General features: G+C 46.3%; 1 protein-coding gene across 2 annotated transcripts; it reads left to right on the forward strand.

Moving 5' to 3' along the window:
* Positions 1-321: 321 nt before the first annotated feature.
* PPP1R7 (protein phosphatase 1 regulatory subunit 7) lies at positions 322-17,456 on the forward strand. Of its 2 annotated transcripts, XM_054638905.2 has the most exons (11): positions 322-454; positions 1,083-1,160; positions 1,328-1,450; positions 5,454-5,509; positions 6,462-6,527; positions 7,130-7,260; positions 8,454-8,616; positions 11,605-11,721; positions 13,019-13,123; positions 13,972-14,058; positions 17,074-17,456. In XM_054638905.2, the coding sequence occupies exons 2-11, from the start codon at positions 1,118-1,120 to the stop codon at positions 17,248-17,250; spliced, it is 1,068 nt and encodes a 355-aa protein (XP_054494880.1). In that variant the 5' UTR covers positions 322-454; positions 1,083-1,117; the 3' UTR covers positions 17,251-17,456. The 2 variants fall into 2 exon arrangements, with proteins under 2 accessions (XP_054494880.1, XP_054494881.1); XM_054638906.2 differs by lacking the exon at positions 1,083-1,160 and having other exon boundaries at positions 336-454.
* The last annotated feature ends 1,901 nt before the right edge of the window (positions 17,457-19,357 follow it).

The raw sequence follows: 19,357 nt of genomic DNA on the forward strand, positions 1-19,357 counted from the left end.
CCCCGCCGCTGCCGCCGCCACACGCGGTGCCCGCGCTCCGTGAGGCAGCACGGCCGACCTGCTCCGGGTAGGGAGGCTGCGGGTGAAAACCCTTCCGCAGGACGGTAGCTGCTCCTCCCAGGGGTTTATAGGCGGGAGGACGAGGCCGAAGGCAGCGCGTAAGGCGTCCCGCTCCAGGCGCCGGTAGAGGGGGAGCAGGTCCCGGCGGAGGGAGAGTAGGCTCCCACCCCTCCTGCAGAGAACTACAACTCCCAGGAGCCCGCGGGGCACAGCCGGGGGGTGTCTCTGCCCCGCCTCCTGGGCGCGCCAGCTGCGCGCGATTGGCTGTGGCGCGGCAGTGGCGGCGGGCTCTGATTGGCCGCGGCGGCGGCGGAGGCGGTTTCCGGAAGGGGCGGTGGGAGGAGGAGCGATATGGCGGCGGAGAGCGGAGCGGGGCCGCAGGAGATGATGGAGGGTGAGAGCCCGCCGGGGCTGCTGCCGGGGCTGCGGGGGTCGGGGAGGCGCGGCCGGCTGCTCCAGCGCTGCCTCCGGGCGGTGCGGCTGCCAGCTGCGCGCTGGGGGTGGTTTGCGTGCCCTCCGGGGTCGTGCAGCCCCCGAGTGTCCAGCGACCGGGGGCCGGGCCCGGCCGGGGCCGGGGTGTCACCGCAGGGCGGGATCCCGGCCGGCTCCGTGCCCACAGGGAGAACGAGTGGGGTTGTGGAGATGGCCGTGACGTAAAAAGTAAAGATAACGAGAAAGAAACCTTCTGGATGGCGCTGGTTTTCCGTAGTGCCCTGGTGAGACGAGAGGAAAGGCTGAGGGGGCCAGCGAGGAGCTTGGTCCAGGCTCAGGGTGGCCACCGGAGCAGTGGCTCGGTGAACGTGAAGGGATCTGGCAGGTTGTTCTGGGGAGGTTGCTCTTATCTGCGAGGATTTTTTTATCCATGCCTTCACTTCTTCGTGTCATTGGTACTATAGTACATGATACTGATTTTTTTATTTTTTTTAAGTCTAAAAGCTCTTAAAATGTAATCGTTCTAATTCCATCTCCGTAATCTTTGGAATTGCACTTCATTGATCTAAGAAATTTCCTTTTTCCTCCAGTCTTCTTCCCAGATTGTTGGTTTTAGGAAGATGTGATGGGAGGAAAAAGTGCATCCAAAATCAAAGTAGAAACAAGGGGTAAGAGGCCTTTTATTTAAGACTAAACCTTTCATTTAGTTAACTTAGGATTTCTACTAACTGCCTAGTCGTTTATGTGAATCCTGGTTATTTTCTCTGCCTGCTGCTCCTGCCCTGTGCCCCGCTGCTGGGAAAAGCCTGACTGTGCCTTTCTGTGTCTTGTGCAGTGGATAAGAGGATCGAGTCCGAGGAGTCGGGGGACGAGGAGGGGAGGAAGCAGGCGGTTCGCTTGGTGACAGAGCTGAGCCAGCAGAGCCTGCGGGATGAGCAGAACGGCGAGAACTCCGCAGGTACCGTGTCAGCCTCAGCACTGCCTCCAGGAGTCCCGGCCGGCCGCGTGTGCACAGCCTGCAGCACCCCCTGTGCTCCTCCTGGCCGGGTATCCATGGGAACCTGCCCTAGAGCCAGCCTCCTGAAAGCTCAATAAATTTGTTGCTAGAATAAAGTTGCCTGCTTTTTATGGAACTGCTAGTAGTAGAGCTTTGATTTTTTTAGTTTTTGCCTTGCTTATTTACCCATCCGCATTTCTCTTTGATATCAAAATGCAAAGCATCTTTATTCTTTTCTTTTATGGAAATTTAGAAACCTTATGTGGAAAGATTTTTATTAGAAGTTATCATGAGGAGCTTTTCCTAATTCTGCCTTAGTTTATGTCATTTTTTTGCCTAAGGAATTGCCAGATTCCTTTGGAAGGCAACAAAGACCATTTCTAGATGGACTGAAGGAGCTTGTACCTTCTGTTGTTTTAATTTAAAAGTTCTGAGATATCTCAAAAATATGTATTTGGGTGTAAACTTTTCCTGCTGATCCCACTGTTTGCACTAGAACATGGGGTAGAAATACTGACAAACTCTAGAGCCTGTGGATGTTTGATGGAAGGGTTTTCAGTGGCTTGCATGGAACTTGTCAGAGCAGATCCATCTCTGCACACCCTGTGTGGTGATCTGAGCTGAGCTTTTGGTGCAGGCTGAAGTGTAACATCATTCTTTTGACAGTGATATCCATATTATTATTATTATTGTTATTGGGATACTGGAAGGGAAATAATGAAAGAAATTTTAGTTCTTACAGTGGATCCCTGCTCGTCTTAACCTTGCACATTGAGATTTGCCAAAGTATCTCTCAAACTGATAAATTGTTACTAGAATTTTAAATCTCTTCTCATGACTAAATGCACTCTATCTAGATCTAATTGTTGCTGATAATTTTAACCCCCTAAATGTTACTCAAGAAATGCTCTTCCATTTTTCATGGCTCTGCAAACTGTGCAGTTGATGGGACCCTGCAGATCAGACAGAGCTTTCCTTTGCATGCCTGAATCCTGAGTGTTTGCTCAGCTGCCATCATTTAGCTGTGTGTTGGAGGTTGTATTTTGCACTTTGTTCCCCTGGGAATTGTATGAAAGGAATTACAGAAGTGATGTACTCTCTAGTGAAAGCAAGAAAAGCACATTCAGATTTGTTTGCTGAGTTACATTTGTGTACTGTTTAATATAATGACTGTATTGTTACATTTTCCAACTCCAAGCATTCAGAAATCTAGGGCAGGAACCAAGCAGAGGAATCATTTTTGAACATTCGAGATACTTTCCACAGCCAGCTTTGAATTTCTCAGCTGAAAGGAAAATGATGAGTTTTCCACATTTTTTCACAGAAGATCTTAAGTAGCTTCAGAACAGCTGAAATTTCAAATTCATCATTTAGCTAATTCTCTGAGGAATAGAGCCTCTGGTTAGAAATCATATAACTGAGCTATTTATAATATTCTTCATGCATATGCACTTTAAGAGTGTAGTTAGGCTTTTTGTTGATTGAAATGCTTGTGGTACTGGGAACTTACATAACTCAGTAATGACTGTTCCCACTGTGGAATTTGAGTTTTCTCAATGGTGGATTTTTTTTTTCCACCTCTGCAAAGGCATGTGGCTTGCAGGCATGGGTTACACAGAAATTCACTTAGGAAACTTCACAGCCAGAGTGATGGGAATATTTTCCATTCAGAAGTGTGGAGTAAAGCAATTTGCAAGGGAAATGGCAGTCCTGGCTGTAAAGTGCTTGTAGGAGGGTCAGTTTAGAGGTTTTTTTATATCCAGTCACTTCATAAATAAAATGACATATAAATGACTGTAAATTTGCTAGAACCATTTTTCTCTTCTTTCTCTTTTTTTTTTTTTTTTTTTGTTTTTCTGCTCTTGAGAGAAAATGTATTTTACCACTTCCCTACCAATACTGATTTACAGCTGATACCAGACACACATCTCCCTCAAGCTGCTGAATGTTTTATACACAGTGCAGAGACTTCATGGCAATTGACTTCAGTACACAACAGCCCTGCCTGTGTGTTCAGTTTTAAATTTATTCTATTTTTATTTATTTTATTCTTTTATTTTAGCTATGTGGTTTGGTTTTGCAGCTTTGGATTTGAGTGCTGTTTTCCACACTGGCTATCATGAGAGGTCTCTCAAAGCCACATGTCAAAATTAAGAGGAGCCTCAGAACAGAGTATTTAACACATTACCTAAATCTAGTGTTTATAAATTAAAATATTCAATCTTCCTAGCCAAAGAAAATCAATTTTTTTTTTTACTTGAATGGGGTTTTTCCTGAAGATTTTTTTCTTTACCATGTGTGGGTTGGCTTTACTGTTGGACAACTTTAAAATCTCAAAGGACTTGAAACTCAAAAGGTTCCTTCACCATGAACACTAAGTTACTGCCAGTATCACACAATACCAGGGGCATAATTTGGATTTTTTCATGTGATATCTCAAATAACTGTTGTTCCAAAGCTGGGCACTGTTCCTGTGGGCTGTAAATTCAGCAAGGCTGCTTGTTTGGCTTGGAGCACTTCTCTCTGAGAGTCTTTGCACCCAGGAAACAGATCAAAGAGCTCCAGCCTTGATAGCAGCAGGGTGGGGTATCCCACTCCCCTGCTGAAGGGCAGAGCTCCCGATATGGAACCAAAATAAGAAAAAGCAGACATTGCTCACTGCCCATTGCTGACTGGCACGTGTATGCCTGTCAATTTTTGGTGGCATTTCTATCTTGCTGTTCAACATCCCCAAGACTACCAGCTCATTTTGCATTCCCAAAATATAATTTATGTTTCCTGCTATTATGTGCTATTTAAAAAAGAAAAAAAGAGGATTGCTTTTTCAGTCTTAACTTCTGTGAATCAGCTCAGTGAGTCTCTTTCCTGTTTAAATGTCCAGGCAAGAGCAACAGCCCAAATACAGGAAGGGCAGTGATGATCTGTGCACCACCAAACCCTTGGAGTTGGATGGTGGCATTAAAAATGGTGATGCTGGTACTGTTTGTGCCTGCACTGCTGCTTACAAAGCCAAGCATTAGCAGGAAGAACACTCATTAAATAGGAGCACTTGACATTTACAGGGATTTAACCATTCTGGGCTGTGAAAATAGTCACTGCTGCTGGGTTAAGGGATTGAACTTGCATACATGCAGGAGTTAGTGCAGAGCCTTTGGGATGTCACTGTAATTAAAGTTGCTTGAGTTTTTGGTAGCACTCAGAGAAGCTTTGCACAGGAAGTAGAAGAAGCTTGCAAATCGTGTTGTATGTCAGTTTTGCAAAGCTGAATCAGACTTTGTTTTTCTTCAGCAATTGATGCAACCAGCAAGCCACCTCCAGCAAATGGCAATGGGCATGAATTATTCAGCATGAATTCTCCAGTAAATTTCCCTCCCTCATGTGCTGTGGTAGAAGCACAGCAAATGCTGGGGTGTTTTCCAGAGCTGTAAAAGCATTTCCCAAGGAAATTCATGCAGTGGCATAAACAGTGTTGTCTGGCATAGTAGGGAGTTCAGCCAAACAAAGGAAGGGAGATCCAGGCAAAAGTGTTCACAACAGTGACATAAAGTGGCAGTGCTAATAAAAACATCCCAAACCCCGAAGAGTAGGATTGCTGAGATGCCAGGTCATTCCTGCCCATCTCCCTAGGCAGTTAGGATTCCTTCTTGGCAAGGTTTTATTGTGTTGTCAGAGGAGCACAGACACTTAGGATGGGGTAGGTGTGAAGGAAAGGCATCCTGCCCATCCTTGAGCCTGCAGTTTCCAGCAGGTTGGGCTGATCTCTGTGTGTTTTACATCTGAGCATGAAATCCTGCTGTAAAGAAAGATTTTCCTGTAACTCTCGTGGCTTTAATGAAGCAGAATGTGTGAACTGTGCCTCTCATGTGTTTGTCCTCCTGAGGAGCATTTGCTCTCAGGGTGAGGCTGTTGTCCTGCCTTTGGCTGTGTGGTGCAGGAGCTGGTAATGTGTTTGCCTCTTGTGCAGGAGAAGCAGAGACCCCAGTGGACATGGAGACCATTAGCCTGGACCCAGAGGCTGAGGTAAAGGCAGATTTTTGTCCTTTATTCGGCAGGAAGCAAAGGTAGGCAAAGGCAAGTATTGAAACCTGATTTGAAGATCTAATTCTTCTGAAGGTGCTGGCTGCTGTGATCCTCCCCAGAGCTGATTCAGAGCCTTCAGAGTAGAAGTAGAGGTGTTCTATTTTTCATCACTAGCTGAAACATTTTGTCAGTACTTTAGAATTTTAAATTAGGCATGGATGCACTGAAAGTGTGTCTGTGCTGCAAGAGGCACTGCTGGGCTGTGAGCTTCAGGGAGTCTGTTCAGTGAGCTGTTAGCTGCTGTGAGCCCTGTGCTCTGGAACAGGCACTTACCCAGCCCAGTGCCTTGGCATCAGCAACCTCCTGAGCCCATTAGCAGCAGAGGGTTTGAGCTGCTTTTGAGGCTGGGGAAATGCTCTCTTTCTCTTTGACTTTCAAATCTGGAGCATCTGGGGCTGAACAGCACAGATGGGAAGTGCCTCAGCTGATTGCCAGTGCAGAATTAACATTCACAAAACCACTGGTTATTCAAACTGGCAGTGACTCCTGCTCATCTGAGGCCTGGAACTGGAAATGGCAACTTGTGTTCTTATTAAGCCCTAGAAAAGTAGGTAAGAGAACTTTATGCAAAGCTTTATTTATGCAAGAATTTTCCCATTTCAATAAATTTCTGAAGATTTCTAATTTTGGTGGTGCTCAGCCTCAGGAAAGGGCTGTTGCATTGTATGCAGTTGACATTTTGCATTTGCAGTTGACAAGTTCAGGCCATGTGTCTCAGTTGTGGTGGTAAAATCATGTGCCAAACCCATTTTACAAATGCTCTTGGAAGGGAAGTCTCAATGAGCTGCACATTTTGTAATACTATGATTTCCCTAGAACAAAGTACCAGGTTGATTTTTAAAGACCAGATTTGTTCTGGAACAACTGCTAAATCCCTCCATTTCTCTTTAAGGATGTTGACTTGAATCATTTCCGGATTGGGAAGATTGAAGGATTTGAGGTGCTCAAGAAAGTGAAGGTAACAGTCCTGGGGAACAGAGAATGCCTCTTGGAACTGGGGATTTTGTAGATCTAACCTATAAGAGGACAGATAGACAGTCTCTTTTTGGCTGAGATTTAGTGGGTTTGCTTAATTTTTAGCTGAAAAATGTAGTTTTACCTATTTGTTGAGTAGTAATAAAAATCTTGGGATTTTGCAAGTGTGTTTTGGAAGTGGATGAGAGGCAGTGCATCAGGGCACATCCTAGACTGGTAGAGCAGACTGAACATAGAATAATGTGGATGGTAAAGCCCTCAGTAAAGCCCTCAAAGCAGGCCCAGTTAGAACAGGTTGCTCAAGGCCATGTCCAGTTAAGCTTTTGAATGTTTCCAAGGATGGAGATTTTGTATCCTCTCTGTGCTGCTGTTACTGTATCTGACCCTTGTGGCTGAAAGATTTCCCTCTGTAGAATTGGAGTATACCAAGAAAAGATTGTATTAAAAAATCAAACAAAACCCAACAAATTCCCAGCAAAACTTAATGGGGGAACCCTCACCCACACCTTTAGTCTGTAAGGCATTACATGCAATCCTTCATGGCCATTTTTTTTGTTTCTTTTTCAACTTTTCCTCCACCATTAGACTCTGTGTCTGCGTCAGAACTTGATTAAGCACATTGAGAACCTGGAGCAGCTGCAGACCTTGCGGGAGCTGGATCTCTATGACAATCAAATCCGCAAGATTGAGAACTTGGAGGCTCTGGTGGACCTTGAGTGAGTCCAGGCAATCACCAGGGTTAGATTGGGGGTGATTTGCTACTCACTGTGTTACTCATGCTGTACTTGGACCAATGTTTGTCACCCAAGCCTCTCTCAGGATTTATTTTGGTGCTCTGTGAAGGATAATATCTATTCTCTATTGGTATTTAACCTGTGCAGTACACAAGTTTCATTATCCTGAAGCTGCAAAAAGCAGCTGGAAATGAGCCCTGTGCTGTGTGAGGCAGTGAGGATGGCTGCTGGTTGTAGCTTCCACAAAGGTCCCCTTTGCTCTTGCAGTCAGAGCTCTGGGTAACAGGTGTTTATTCCTGCAAAAATGACAAGAGATTTCAGGTAAGGTTATTATTTTTTAGGAGGTTTAGGGAAGGAGTAAGAACCCTTCCAAGTTTCTGAGTTTCTGACATTTGCCTGGATCACTCTGGAGGTACATTACAAAACTGTTCCCCATGGGGCAGGACTGGCTCACTTCTCACCATCACAACCTTTTCCTGCCCAGGGGAGCCCTTGACATGGTCCTGTCACAGGCAGATCTTGCAGGCAGGCAAGGAAAAAAACCTTTCCCAAGGAAAATGCAGATTGGCTTCCTCCCACCGTGGCAGCTCCATGGCTGGGCAAAATAATGGCTGACTTCTGCATGTGGCAGGTGATTTTTTTTCCCTAACACACTGCAGAAGTATCTTGAAAGTTTTATTTGTTGTGTTTTCTAATAAAAAGAAATTGCATTCATGACTTTAGGTTTAAGGCCTAGCAAAGGCTTGATCTCTGCAGTCAGGGAGATTCCCCACTGTCACCATGATATTTTCTGAAAAATCCTCTTTGCCCAGGATTTCCTCCCGTGTTTGCTGCTCTGGAATGTGGTCTGGAGGTTGTTTATCCAAACATGTGAATTGTTTTTACTTAATAACCAATCACCATCAGCTGTGTTGGACTCTGAGGAGTCAGTCACAAGTTTTTCATGACGATTCTTGTTAAGCCTTCTGTCTGTATCCTTCTCTTTCTTTAGTATATTTTTAGTATAGCATTTTTAATATCATATCATATCATAATAAATCAGCCTTCTGAGAGCATGGAGTCAGATTCCTCATTTCTCACCTCACAAACACCACACTACACCCATTTACAAGTGCCTCTTTCAGAATCATCCCTGCCTGATGGGCTGATGAGACCTTTGGTTTGTTTTGCCCCAGGGTCCTGGACATCTCCTTTAATGTTCTTCGACACATTGAAGGACTGGATCGGCTCACCCAGCTAAAAAAGCTCTTCCTTGTCAACAACAAAATCACTAAAATTGAGAATTTGAGCAGCCTGCAGATGCTGCAGATGTTGGAGTTGGGGTCCAATCGAATTCGGGTAGGTTTGCTCTGAGATGTTGGCTGCAGAGTTCTCAGCTCTGTGCTGTGATATTGGCATTTTCTGAAAGTGCACTGCATTGACTTGGATTTGCAATTTTGTTGGTTTTTCTTGTTCCAGTCACTCCCTGTGCTTATTGCTGTGCATGCTGGAGCCTTTCATTATGCATTAGTACCTGGCTGCTAAATCACCATTTGTGAATTTGTGTCTTTAATGAACTCCTATATCCCCTGTGTGTTTCCTTTTGCAGGGGATGGTTTCTCCCTGCTAGGAAGCCAAGCCTATCAAAACCAGCAGTTGTTTTCTCTTACCTTTCTACAGGCTGGTGCTGAGTCCATGAAACCTATTGAGAGCAAAATGAGTTTGATGTGCAGGTGCCATTGACAGCCTGCTATGGAAGTCAGTCTTGTTTAGGAAGAAAATTTTCTTGAGGCTTTGCTCTGGAATGCCTTTAAAACCTAAAACTTGGTACTGTCCTGCTGATTGCTTAGGGGTTTTATTGTGCAGATTGTGACTTTTTCAATTTTAAATCTGTGCTGCTTACAGGAGAGCAGTTCTGAGCAGTCTCTCCTGTCCCTAAGGTATGATTCACTGCATTTGCTCACTTCATAAGAGAACTGCTCAGAGAGATGAGACAAAAGACTTGCAACATGGAAAATAAGCTCTTTTTTAAAGAGCTTTTATTAATTACATGCTCTTTAGAAAATACTCATAGAAGATGAGTGCATTTCAATCAGTGGGGTGTAAGTTGGTGCTGCCCATTTATAGTCTCTGAGAAATTACTTGTTATGCTAAAAAATTAGGAAAAGATCTGTTTGTCCTCTTTGTTTCAGGACTTGTGGAAGAACACTTGTCTTTGTAGAAAAGAAGGAAACTGCAGCTATTAAAAACAGCCTTCTAAGGCTGAAATGTGTGCTGCCTTTTTGAAGAGGAAAAATTTTGGTTTGCTCCTAAAGCCAAACTAGACTGAATTGTTTTCCAGGAATTTCTGCTTTGGAAATGAAATTATTTAGGGGGATAAATCTAGAGTGTGAGAACATCAGCCAGGTCAGATGAGGGATTAGGAACCTTAGAGTTTGCATGGGATGGGGGACAGGAGTTTTGGAGAGAAGTACTTGGCTTTTTTCACAAGCTGAGCAAGCTCAGCACACTGATCCTTACATTACAGAAGGTGGGTTAAACAAAAACTGTATTCTGTATCTAAGCATCATTGTCACCTGGAAAAAAAAAAGAAATCCAGCTGGATTTCTGAATTGATACTTAGGCAGTACATAGTCAATTATGTTGTCAAGCCAAGGGATATCTTTTTAACAATAAAATTAGTTTTATTTTATGTGTTTTCTCAGTGTTGAGCCTGAGCATATTAAGAAAAAACAAACAAAAAACCCCTAAATTGTCGCTGTATGGGTAACACAAGCTCCTTAAATTACTTTATTTTTAGTGGGTTTTTTTCTGTTTGTCTGTTAATTCTATTTTGACTTCTTCAAACAGCAGTGTTCTGTGCTTCTAATTGCTTTATTGGAGTGAGTAACCTGTGACTTGGCTTGGCACAGAGAAATCTGGTGCTGTCTGGGGGTACCCAGAACTCCTGGGCTGGATTTCTCTTGGTGTAGAGTGTGTGTTTAAAGCTGGACATACCCTAAACTCTTCAGGGTACCAGCCTATGGACTCTTCAGGCAGTGTTCTTGGCCCTGAGGTGCCTGATTGACTTCTTCCCTTGTATTCAAGCTGTTCTTGCCTACTCAAACCTCCCAGAGTGCTCTTAGCTGGGAATCCCTCATGACTTAGCGCTTCTTGCTCTGTTTCTTTTGGGGAGCAGAACTTTATGCTTGAGCTGACATACTTAATGCTTTTTTTCCTTAAAGTTGGACTGAGGCAGCTGTAATGTAAGCACTTCTTCACTTGGTTTTAGGTTTTTGTCCCCTCATGTCCATATATTCCATTCCACTCCCTGTACTGAGTCATCAGTATTTCCTCCTCAGGGCTGGAGAAGCTGCCAATGAGCAACAAATCTATAATTTTTCTTGCAAGGTCACAACAGGGCTAAGTCCATAATCTAGAAGAGGGGTGAATGCACATTTGAGCTGATTACCACTGTATGTTCAGTCTTCTGGCAGCTGTGGGACAGAGGTCCTTTCCTGAGTGTCCATCTTCTCCTTCCTTGTGTTGTTGCATGCACAGGTGAGCACCCAGAGTGAGCCAGGTGCTGCTGGACTCAGTGGCCTGGCTCCCCAGCACTACTGAACTGAGATTTTGGCAGGCAGGAAGATGTGGAAAAGCTGTCACAGCCTGCCTGAGCACAGCAGACACACAGCTCTGGGTGTGTCTGTGTCCATATTATTGTTTTTACTGTGACCTCAAGTCTGGTTGTGAAGTCCTTGTTGCTTTTAACAGCATCTTGGTTTTTTAATTCAGAGGCTTTTCCCTGTGAAATTAAAGTGTCTCCTTTTGTTTGCAGGAGCCTTTTGTAATCTTACCCTTTTTTTGCTGCTTCCGCTCTTCTGTTCGTCTTTCTCCCTTCCTTTGTAACATCCTTGATGCTTCACAGAAATCCTGATTTTCTCTTCCTGAAGGCTGAGCTTGAGCTAAACTGGAGCAGTGGCTGTGTTCTCCCAGTACTGTGTGTATTTAAACAGTGCACATCACTCAGGCTGCTGTGTTCTGCCAGAAGCAAGGCTGTATAGCCAGTAGTGAAATCCAGTAACACACACCCCTGTGAGACAGCTAACTTTGCTTATGGCAGGGAAGCTGAGCAAGTCACCTCTGTGTTGTACAGTCACTGATGTGCAGGACTAAATTTGCAATTGTTTCTTTTCTTCCCAGATTCTCTTTCCATTCACTAGTAACAGCTTTTTATTTTTTTAATTCACAAATGAGTATCTTCCACCCAGGATACACCACATGTTTATAATGTGGCTACAAAGTGGCAGCCACATCTCCCAGGTGGGGTTTTGCAGTAACACTGTCTCCTCTGGTCCTCTCACACAGGTAATTGAAAACATTGACACCTTGGCTAATCTTGACAGTCTGTTCCTTGGAAAGAATAAAATCACCAAGCTCCAGAACCTGGATGCCCTGACAAACCTGACTGTGCTCAGTATACAGGTACTGTGTTAGAAAAGCCTTCAACCACCCTGTGAGATGGGATCAGCTCTTCTGAGTCCCAGAATCCCAGCATGGTTTGGGCTGGAAGGATCCTTTAAGACCATCTTTCTCCACCCCCTGAAATGGGCAGGACACCTTCCACCATCCCAGGCTGTGTCCCAGGGATCCAGGGGCAGCCACAGCTTCTCTGTGCCAGGGCCTCACCTCCCTCACAGAGAAGAATTCTTCCTAACATCTAATTTAAACCTTCCTTCCCCCTTGTCCTGTCACTGCATGTCCTTGTGAAAAATCCCTCTCCAGCCTCTTGTAAGCCCCCCATTAGCAGATCTGCAGTGTTAGAGTCAAACTTCTGTGCTGGAAGGAAGTGAGATATTCTTTGTGTTGCCTTTTTTCATCCTTTCATGCTACTTGAGATTGACAGACACTGATAAAATTATAAAACAGCTGTGTGATTTTTATGGAAGAAAGAACAGGAAATGAGAGTTATTCCCTTCTTCCTTCCTGAAACACTGTTTCCTAATGTACAATACAATAACACTGAAAGTGTGATGCCACCAGGTGGTCCTTACAGTCACAGTGGCTCAGTGTCACTGCCTTCTCACTGAGGAGGCCAGAAATGTGAACAAGCCTGTGCTGAATGCAATCTGTCCTCAGTGAGCTTTCAAACAGTTTCTTCCTTTTTTTAAAAGGTGGAACAAAATACACTCAGCTAATTTCTTTCACTGAATCTCCTTCTTATCCATGTGACAATGCTTGTGCATTCTAATATCTCCTAAAGCTGCTGGCAAGACACACTGACCACCTGCTGTGGGTGCCATTATTCTGTAGGACATAAAGAATTAGCATTATATCCTGCAAGAGTGCAGACTAGACCAAGAGTGCAGTGTGATTAAGGTGGTGTAACTTCCTCTTTGGCCTTCCCATTTTTAAAGACCTGCAAAATGAACACTAAGACCTGCAAAATGAATACAAAGTCCTACAAAATTCATGCACAGGCCTGCTGTTTGTTAAGACACCAAGCCAAAAACTTTCTAGCTGCAATTTCTGATAGGAAGGTCAGAGTCTGATTCTTGCTGGAGTCTCCCATAGAGCTTCCTCATGCATCAGGGGTGCAGAGATCTGAGCTCCCAAGATCTGTCAGGGGTGCAGAGATCAACCAGCTGTGCTCCCAAGATCTGTGTGGGCCCAAGCAGACTATTTCCCCTTCCCAGCCATACTTTAGGAGAATGGTTTTCCCCCAGTGAGTGCCATGGGTTTGGGTTTGTTTGAGGGTACTAAAGAGCTGCTGCACTTGCAGAATAACCGTCTGACCAAGATTGAGGGGCTGCAGAGCCTGGTGAACCTGCGGGAGCTGTACCTGAGCCACAACGGCATCGAGGTCATCGAGGGACTGGAGAACAATGTGAGGCTCTGCCTGACTCTGCAGCACAAGTGCTGCCCTGACTGCTTGTGTTAGTGGCTTTTCTGGAAGTTTTTGTGCCTCAGTTTCCCCAGTTAGGTGTGGGTTCCTGAGTCTCTTGAGAGACCATAAATGCCCAAGTGTTTGTTGTATGTTAAAGTTACTTGTGTGGGTAAAGATCCTCCAGATATTCTGCAGTTGAATTGTTTTTGTGACATGGGGAAGGGAGATGTGGTTGAAGCAGTAGCCTGGCTGATCCTCAGCCATGGGAAGGCTCCTGGACACAGCTGCTGCAGCCTTTCAGACAGCAGCTTGTAAATAACCATGAGTGCTTTTCAACAGGACAGAACTGGAGCTGGGAGGAAGAGAGGCCAGCCATGGCATGCAGCTTGCCTTCCTGTCAGTGTACATGTCTGTCTTTTTGGATGGGATGGATTTTGTAGAAGCCTGTATCATTTTCACTCTCACCTAGCAAAAGCTTTTCTAAAATTGTTGAGTTTCCTGCTGCTAAGAGTTTGTTTAACTCTGCTGCTCAAGGGGACACTTTGGATCCTATTTTTAATCCTCCTCTTAATGTACTTTGAGGAAAGCTCACTTTTTAGGAGCCTTTGGCTGGCAGTTGCCATCCAGCCAGTAACTGCCTTCATTTTTGTCACATTTGGGAGGGTCAGTAGCCCAGCTTAATGGAAAACAATCTTTCTCTTTCCATATAGGCAGCAGGAGTTGGGCTGAATGTGAGCAGCTGGCAGTAATGTCTGCTCCTGACAGTTTCCAACTCTGGGCCTGGAAAAAGTGGCACAGAGAAGATTTAAAGACATCAGATCTAATATTTTTGTGTTTGCTTTGTCTAGAACAAACTCACAATGCTGGACATTGCAGCCAACAGAATTAAGAAGATCGAGAATATCAGTCACCTAACAGAGCTGCAGGAGTTCTGGGTAAGCACAGGCCAGAGCTGTTTCCCAAAATGTCTGTGCCACAGTGGGGGAAACCCTTCAGATGGGCAGCACATGGACATGTGTGCCCTGGAGGGAGCTCTTCTGGTTCTGGTGATGAGCTTTAAGGTCTTGACAGTCTGCATAGAGTGTGTGGTGGTTCTCCCTAGGGAAAGGGAAGAGCTTAAAAATGTCTTGCTGAGTGGTGAGGAGCCTGTCTGTGCCTAGGAAATGGGCCCTGCCTTCATGCCCAGGTTGGTTATGAAACAGCCCCACATGTCCTATTTCTGCAGCTCTTCTTTCTGTAAGTGAGCATGGCAGAGTACCAGGAGAAGCACAGAGCTTGTGTCACTGTGGTATTTTCTGAAAAATCACTTTGCCAGGATTTTTCTCCTGAGAAGCTGAGAAGCCTCAGAAAAGAAATGTAAACAATAATTATCTGATTGCTTGTGATGTGGTTTGGAGGTTGCTCACCAACAGGTGCATCTTTGATTGGTTCCATGTGAATTGTTTTAACTTCATGACCAATCCCAGTCCAGCTGTGTCAGGACTCTGGTCAGTCACAGGTTTTTATTAGCATTCTTGTCTGGCATTCTGATGTCCCCTTTCTCTTTCTTTAGTATAGTCTTTAGTATAGTATATCATTTATTATTTTAATATAATATAATATAATAAATCAGCCTTCTAAGAACTTGGAGTCAATTCTGATCTCTCACCTCATCCTGGGACCCTCACAATACCACAACCAAATTAATAACCACAAGCTTGTTCAGAGCAGGGTTGCTATATTTATATTTATGGTGTTATAAATATGAAGAAAACTAAACCAACTTCTGGTTCCATTCCTGTGAGGCTGATAACAGCTTAGGATTGCTTCTGTTTCTTTCTGGCACCCTGAATTGCTGAGCTCCTTGGCTTTCCTAGGTCAGGAAATTCAGAGATGCCCTGTCCTGAAGCATCAGCACTGTGCCATGTCTGGGAGCTGTGCACAAACGTGCTGATGTGAGGAAATGGAGAAGCAGCAGCAGATGTTGATGAGCTGGCAGGTGCTTTAGTCTTGTAGAGTGTCTGCATTCAAGGCTGGGAATAAGAGCTGTGCTGTGTAATGTCTGACATTTGGGGTGATTTAAACTCTTGGGCAGATGCTGAGAGCAAAGGAGTGGAAAGCAGCTTCAAATGAAACCCAGCTGGAGTCTGCAGCCCAGGCTCCTTAGATGGTGTTCCTCATCTTGCAGTGTGGCTGAGGAGCCAGCCAGCAGTGTTACCTGGCCATGCCTGTCTGTAGGGAGCTCTTCAAGGAGCATTTCTCTTTTTGAGAAGCCCATTCAACTGCTCATTAGTCTTTTGGGCAGTAGAGGTGAGGCAGTGCAGTGTGGCTGGTGTGGGGCCTGCCCTGATCCTGTGCAATTTTCTTCCTGTTTTCCTCTTTGCTGTTGCTGATAGAAGGTGTCTGCACTGGTTGCACTTGTACTGAAAGGAGAGGCCAGAGCTGAGCTTGGCTGGATTCCTTTGCAAAAGCACCAGTGTGTTTAGAGTCCTTTGTCAGAGCAGAGGACTGGCCAAGATCTGTCAGCTGAGCACAGAAAATGCCCTCCTGGCTTTGTTCCAGCCTTCCAACACTATGTTTAAAAAAACTGATTTGTTTGAAAAGGAGCAGGGCAGAATTTTCAATGGAAACCAGTGTTGTATCTCCCAATTTATATTTTTTTCACTGACTGCACAACTGAAGCCACATAAAAGTGTCCTTTAACACCTTAAGTAAACCAAATCCAAAATCCTATCCACTGTGGTAGTCTTCTAGCAGTTTCCCAGTAGCACATCCCCAGTGGAGGGACTGAGATGTCTGAAGGTTGAGTGACTTGGCTGAAGTAACATTGTGTTGTGCTGTAGCAGAATGAGACACTCCAGGGAGGTTTTTTGTATTTTATGTGAAGGTGGCATTGCTGCAGTGATTCTGTATCCAAAAGCAAAGGACACTGTTGTCTCAGGGTTGGACAGCCTGGGGCCACCTTGCAGCTTTGCTTCCTTGTTGGACACCTGAAGCACTCATTCCTTTGTGTACAATTGCTGAGCCAACAATGAGGCAGGAGAAGAACCCAAATCAGAGAGCTTGGCATTTCCTCTAGAGTGCAGAATCAGGTTTTGCAGGGAAATTTATGTAGAGGAGAGAGGAAAATGTTGCTTTTTTTGTCAGTTTGGGACCTTTTTTAATGTTTCCTGAGAAGTCATAAAAGTAAAGGTGGGTGTCACAGTGGAAATAAATTATGATATAAAGATTTCCAGCCCATAAATGCACAGTGGAGTGGGAGATGGTGTGGAGACTGGCCTGGTGCCTTGCAGGGTCTCTCCTAGCACCCTGCTTGGGCTGGATCTGCTGTCTGAAGGGTGGGACATCTGCCCAGCAGCCAGGACAGCGTGGGGGAGTTGGGTTTAGTGCTGAGCCTGGCCTGTGAGACAGGAGAGCTCATCTCAGGGCTCCCAGGACAAGAAGGATCTGGTAGGGGAGGTGTTTGTGCTGAGCCTGGCCTGTGGGACAGGAGAGCTCATCTCAGGGCTCCCATGACAAGAAGGATCTGGCAGGGGAGTTGGGTTTAGTGCTGAGCCTGGCCTGTGAGACAGGAGAGCTCATCTCAGAGGTTCCAGGACAAGAAGGATCTGGTAGGGGAGGTGTTTGTGCTGAGCCTGGCCTGTGGGACAGGAGAGCTCATCTCAGAGGTTCCAGGACAAGAAGGATCTGCAGGGGAGGTGTTTGTGCTGAGCCTGGCCTGTGAGACAGGAGAGCTCATCTCAGGGCTCCCAGGACAAGAAGGATCTGGTAGGGGAGTTGGGTTTAGTGCTGAGCCTGGCCTGTGGGACAGGAGAGCTCATCTCAGGGCTCCCAGGCAGGACAAGAAGGATGTGGTAGGGGAGGTGTTTGTAGGCGGTGCTGTCCCGGTAGCAGTGACACAGCACCACCACTGCTCTCCTTTCCCTGGGGCTCCCTGTGGGTGTGAACATGGCTCTGTGTGTGCTCTGCAGATGAATGACAACCTCGTGGAGAGCTGGAGCGACCTGGATGAGCTGAAAGGAGCCAAGAATTTGGAGACTGTGTACCTGGAGAGGAACCCCCTGCAGAAGGACCCCCAGTACCGGCGCAAAATCATGCTGGCCCTCCCGACCGTGCGGCAGATCGACGCCACCTTCGTGCGGTTCTGAGCCTCCCGTGCCCTCCCTCCCCTGCCCTCCTCCAAGAAATGTCCCAGCAGGGTTTTTTATCCACTCACCACTGCCCAGGTCTTCAGTACACTAACACACACAGGGCAAAAAGTCAACAGAAAGCACTGAAACCAGGTCTCGTGTACAATGCACTCATTGTTTTTGAAATGTTGTTATTATTATTATTATTAAATCTTAACACAAGAGCCTTCAGTGTGCCTGTGGTTTTTATTTCGTGCAGGGGGGTGGTTTGCCTGCTGCAAATACTTTTACCAGAAGGTGTTTGCAGCAGGCTGAAGTCATGGGAGGCACTTGCTGACCACTGGTGACTCTGTGACACAAGTTCAGGTCAGGAGTGTCCTCACAAACACCACCTCCAGATCAAGGCTCAACAGTGGCCTGCAAAAAGGTGAAAAAAGATCTGACCCAGTTACCAGGTATACCTGGTGGTACAGCCTGGGGCTGCAGGGGGAGTAGTCTTTTTGTATTCATGTTTTCAAACCCAGCTACAAGCTTGTGAGAGGACTGGGGAGAAACTGGTGTTAATATATTAATGGTGAGCCAGGTAAGGGTTTGGTAGCACTTTGTTGCAGACAGAAAACCTGAATCACATCCTGCTCCTACTGAAGATGGCAGTGGGGTATTGCTGTCCCTCTGCACCTGTGTTTGATCTGGGCCCTTGAACTGCATCTCTGCAGCAGTTGAAAAAGCCTGGGAAGCACTTGCCATCTGCTGCTGTTTGTGCAGCAGCCATGTCATCATCCAGGGGAACAAGGAAAACACTGGAGGAGTGCTTGAAAATGTGTTCTTGGTGGTAGCTGGATTCATTCTGATCTGACATGAATTTGTATCTTTGGAAGAGTGGGATGAATCCCTTCTTCAGCTGGAGACTGGGCATATCAGGCAGGACAGTGTGGCCCTGTAAAAGATTGTAGTTCCCCTTTGTGGGCTATGTTGCCTTTGCTCACCAGCAGCTCTGCTGTGGATTGTGATGCTGTGGAGCTGGTGGGGTGACTGGGCTTGGCTGGGGGGCTGCACCCCTCCATGTCACTGAACTGGGAATGTGCTGAGTTGCTTTGAGTCCCTCAGAGTGCCACAAGCTCTCCCTGGGGGCTGTAAAAGCAGCAGTGTCTCAGTTACTCTGGGGCTGCTGTACCCCCACATTGCTCCATGGCTGGCAGCACCCAGCTGGGATTGTCCCCACAGTTGTACAAACCAGCATAAATCATGTTCTTGTAGGTGTGAGGTGAACACAGTGCCTAAATCTTCCCTGGTGCCCCCAGATCCCGGTGCCTTGGCCGGGCCCCAGCCCCTCCAGGGTTTGAGGGGGAGCTGCTCCCTCTCGCTGCCTCTCCCTGAGTCCCCCCCGAGCCCTCTTTGCTCAGGGCCACCCAGGCCCCCTCCTCCAGCTCAAACAAAGGCAGGGCCTCCTCCCGGCTGCTTGGAGGAAGGCGTTTCCAAATGGGGAATGTGCCCGCACCATTCACATCCACCCTCCTCCTCCTCCTGTCCCAGGCTCTGCCCCGCCTGGATAACACACCTGGAATTGCAGTCCTGGACAAGAGGAGCATGGCCAATGTTTTCAGCAACAGCTGCACAAGGATAGATGAGGGGAAAGGCTTGGCTTGGAGTTTGACTCCTTTCCATCCTGGAGAGGAGGCTGGGGCAGGAGAGGGTCTGCTAGGCTGAGGAGCACAGGAAAAGCCCCAGTGCTCCATGGCTGGAGCTGGCAGCTGGTCCATACATCATGTTCAGAGGGCACGGGACCCCCAAGCCCTGGCAGACACCATCCTACTCCCCCTACTCCCCCTACTCACCTTACCCTACTCATCCTACTCACCCTACTCAGGTGCTCCAGTCCTTCCCTTCCTTCCACGGGACAGCTGCAGTCCTCAGTCATGTTAATCAACTCTCCCAGCTTCTTGCTTCCCTTGCTAGGAACACCCAAGTGAAGTGGCTGGAGCCCTCTCCAGAGCAGGCACAGCCTTCCCCCAGCTCTTTGTTTCACTCACCAGAAAGTGCCCAGTCCCACAAGAGCACAAAGTCCTGGAGGAGGGAGACATGCAGGACAAACATGGCTTTGGGTTCCATCATGAGATCCCTTTCC

This window comes from Agelaius phoeniceus, chromosome 10, assembly GCF_051311805.1.
Source record: "Agelaius phoeniceus isolate bAgePho1 chromosome 10, bAgePho1.hap1, whole genome shotgun sequence".
NCBI classification, from domain to species: Eukaryota; Metazoa; Chordata; class Aves; order Passeriformes; family Icteridae; genus Agelaius; species Agelaius phoeniceus.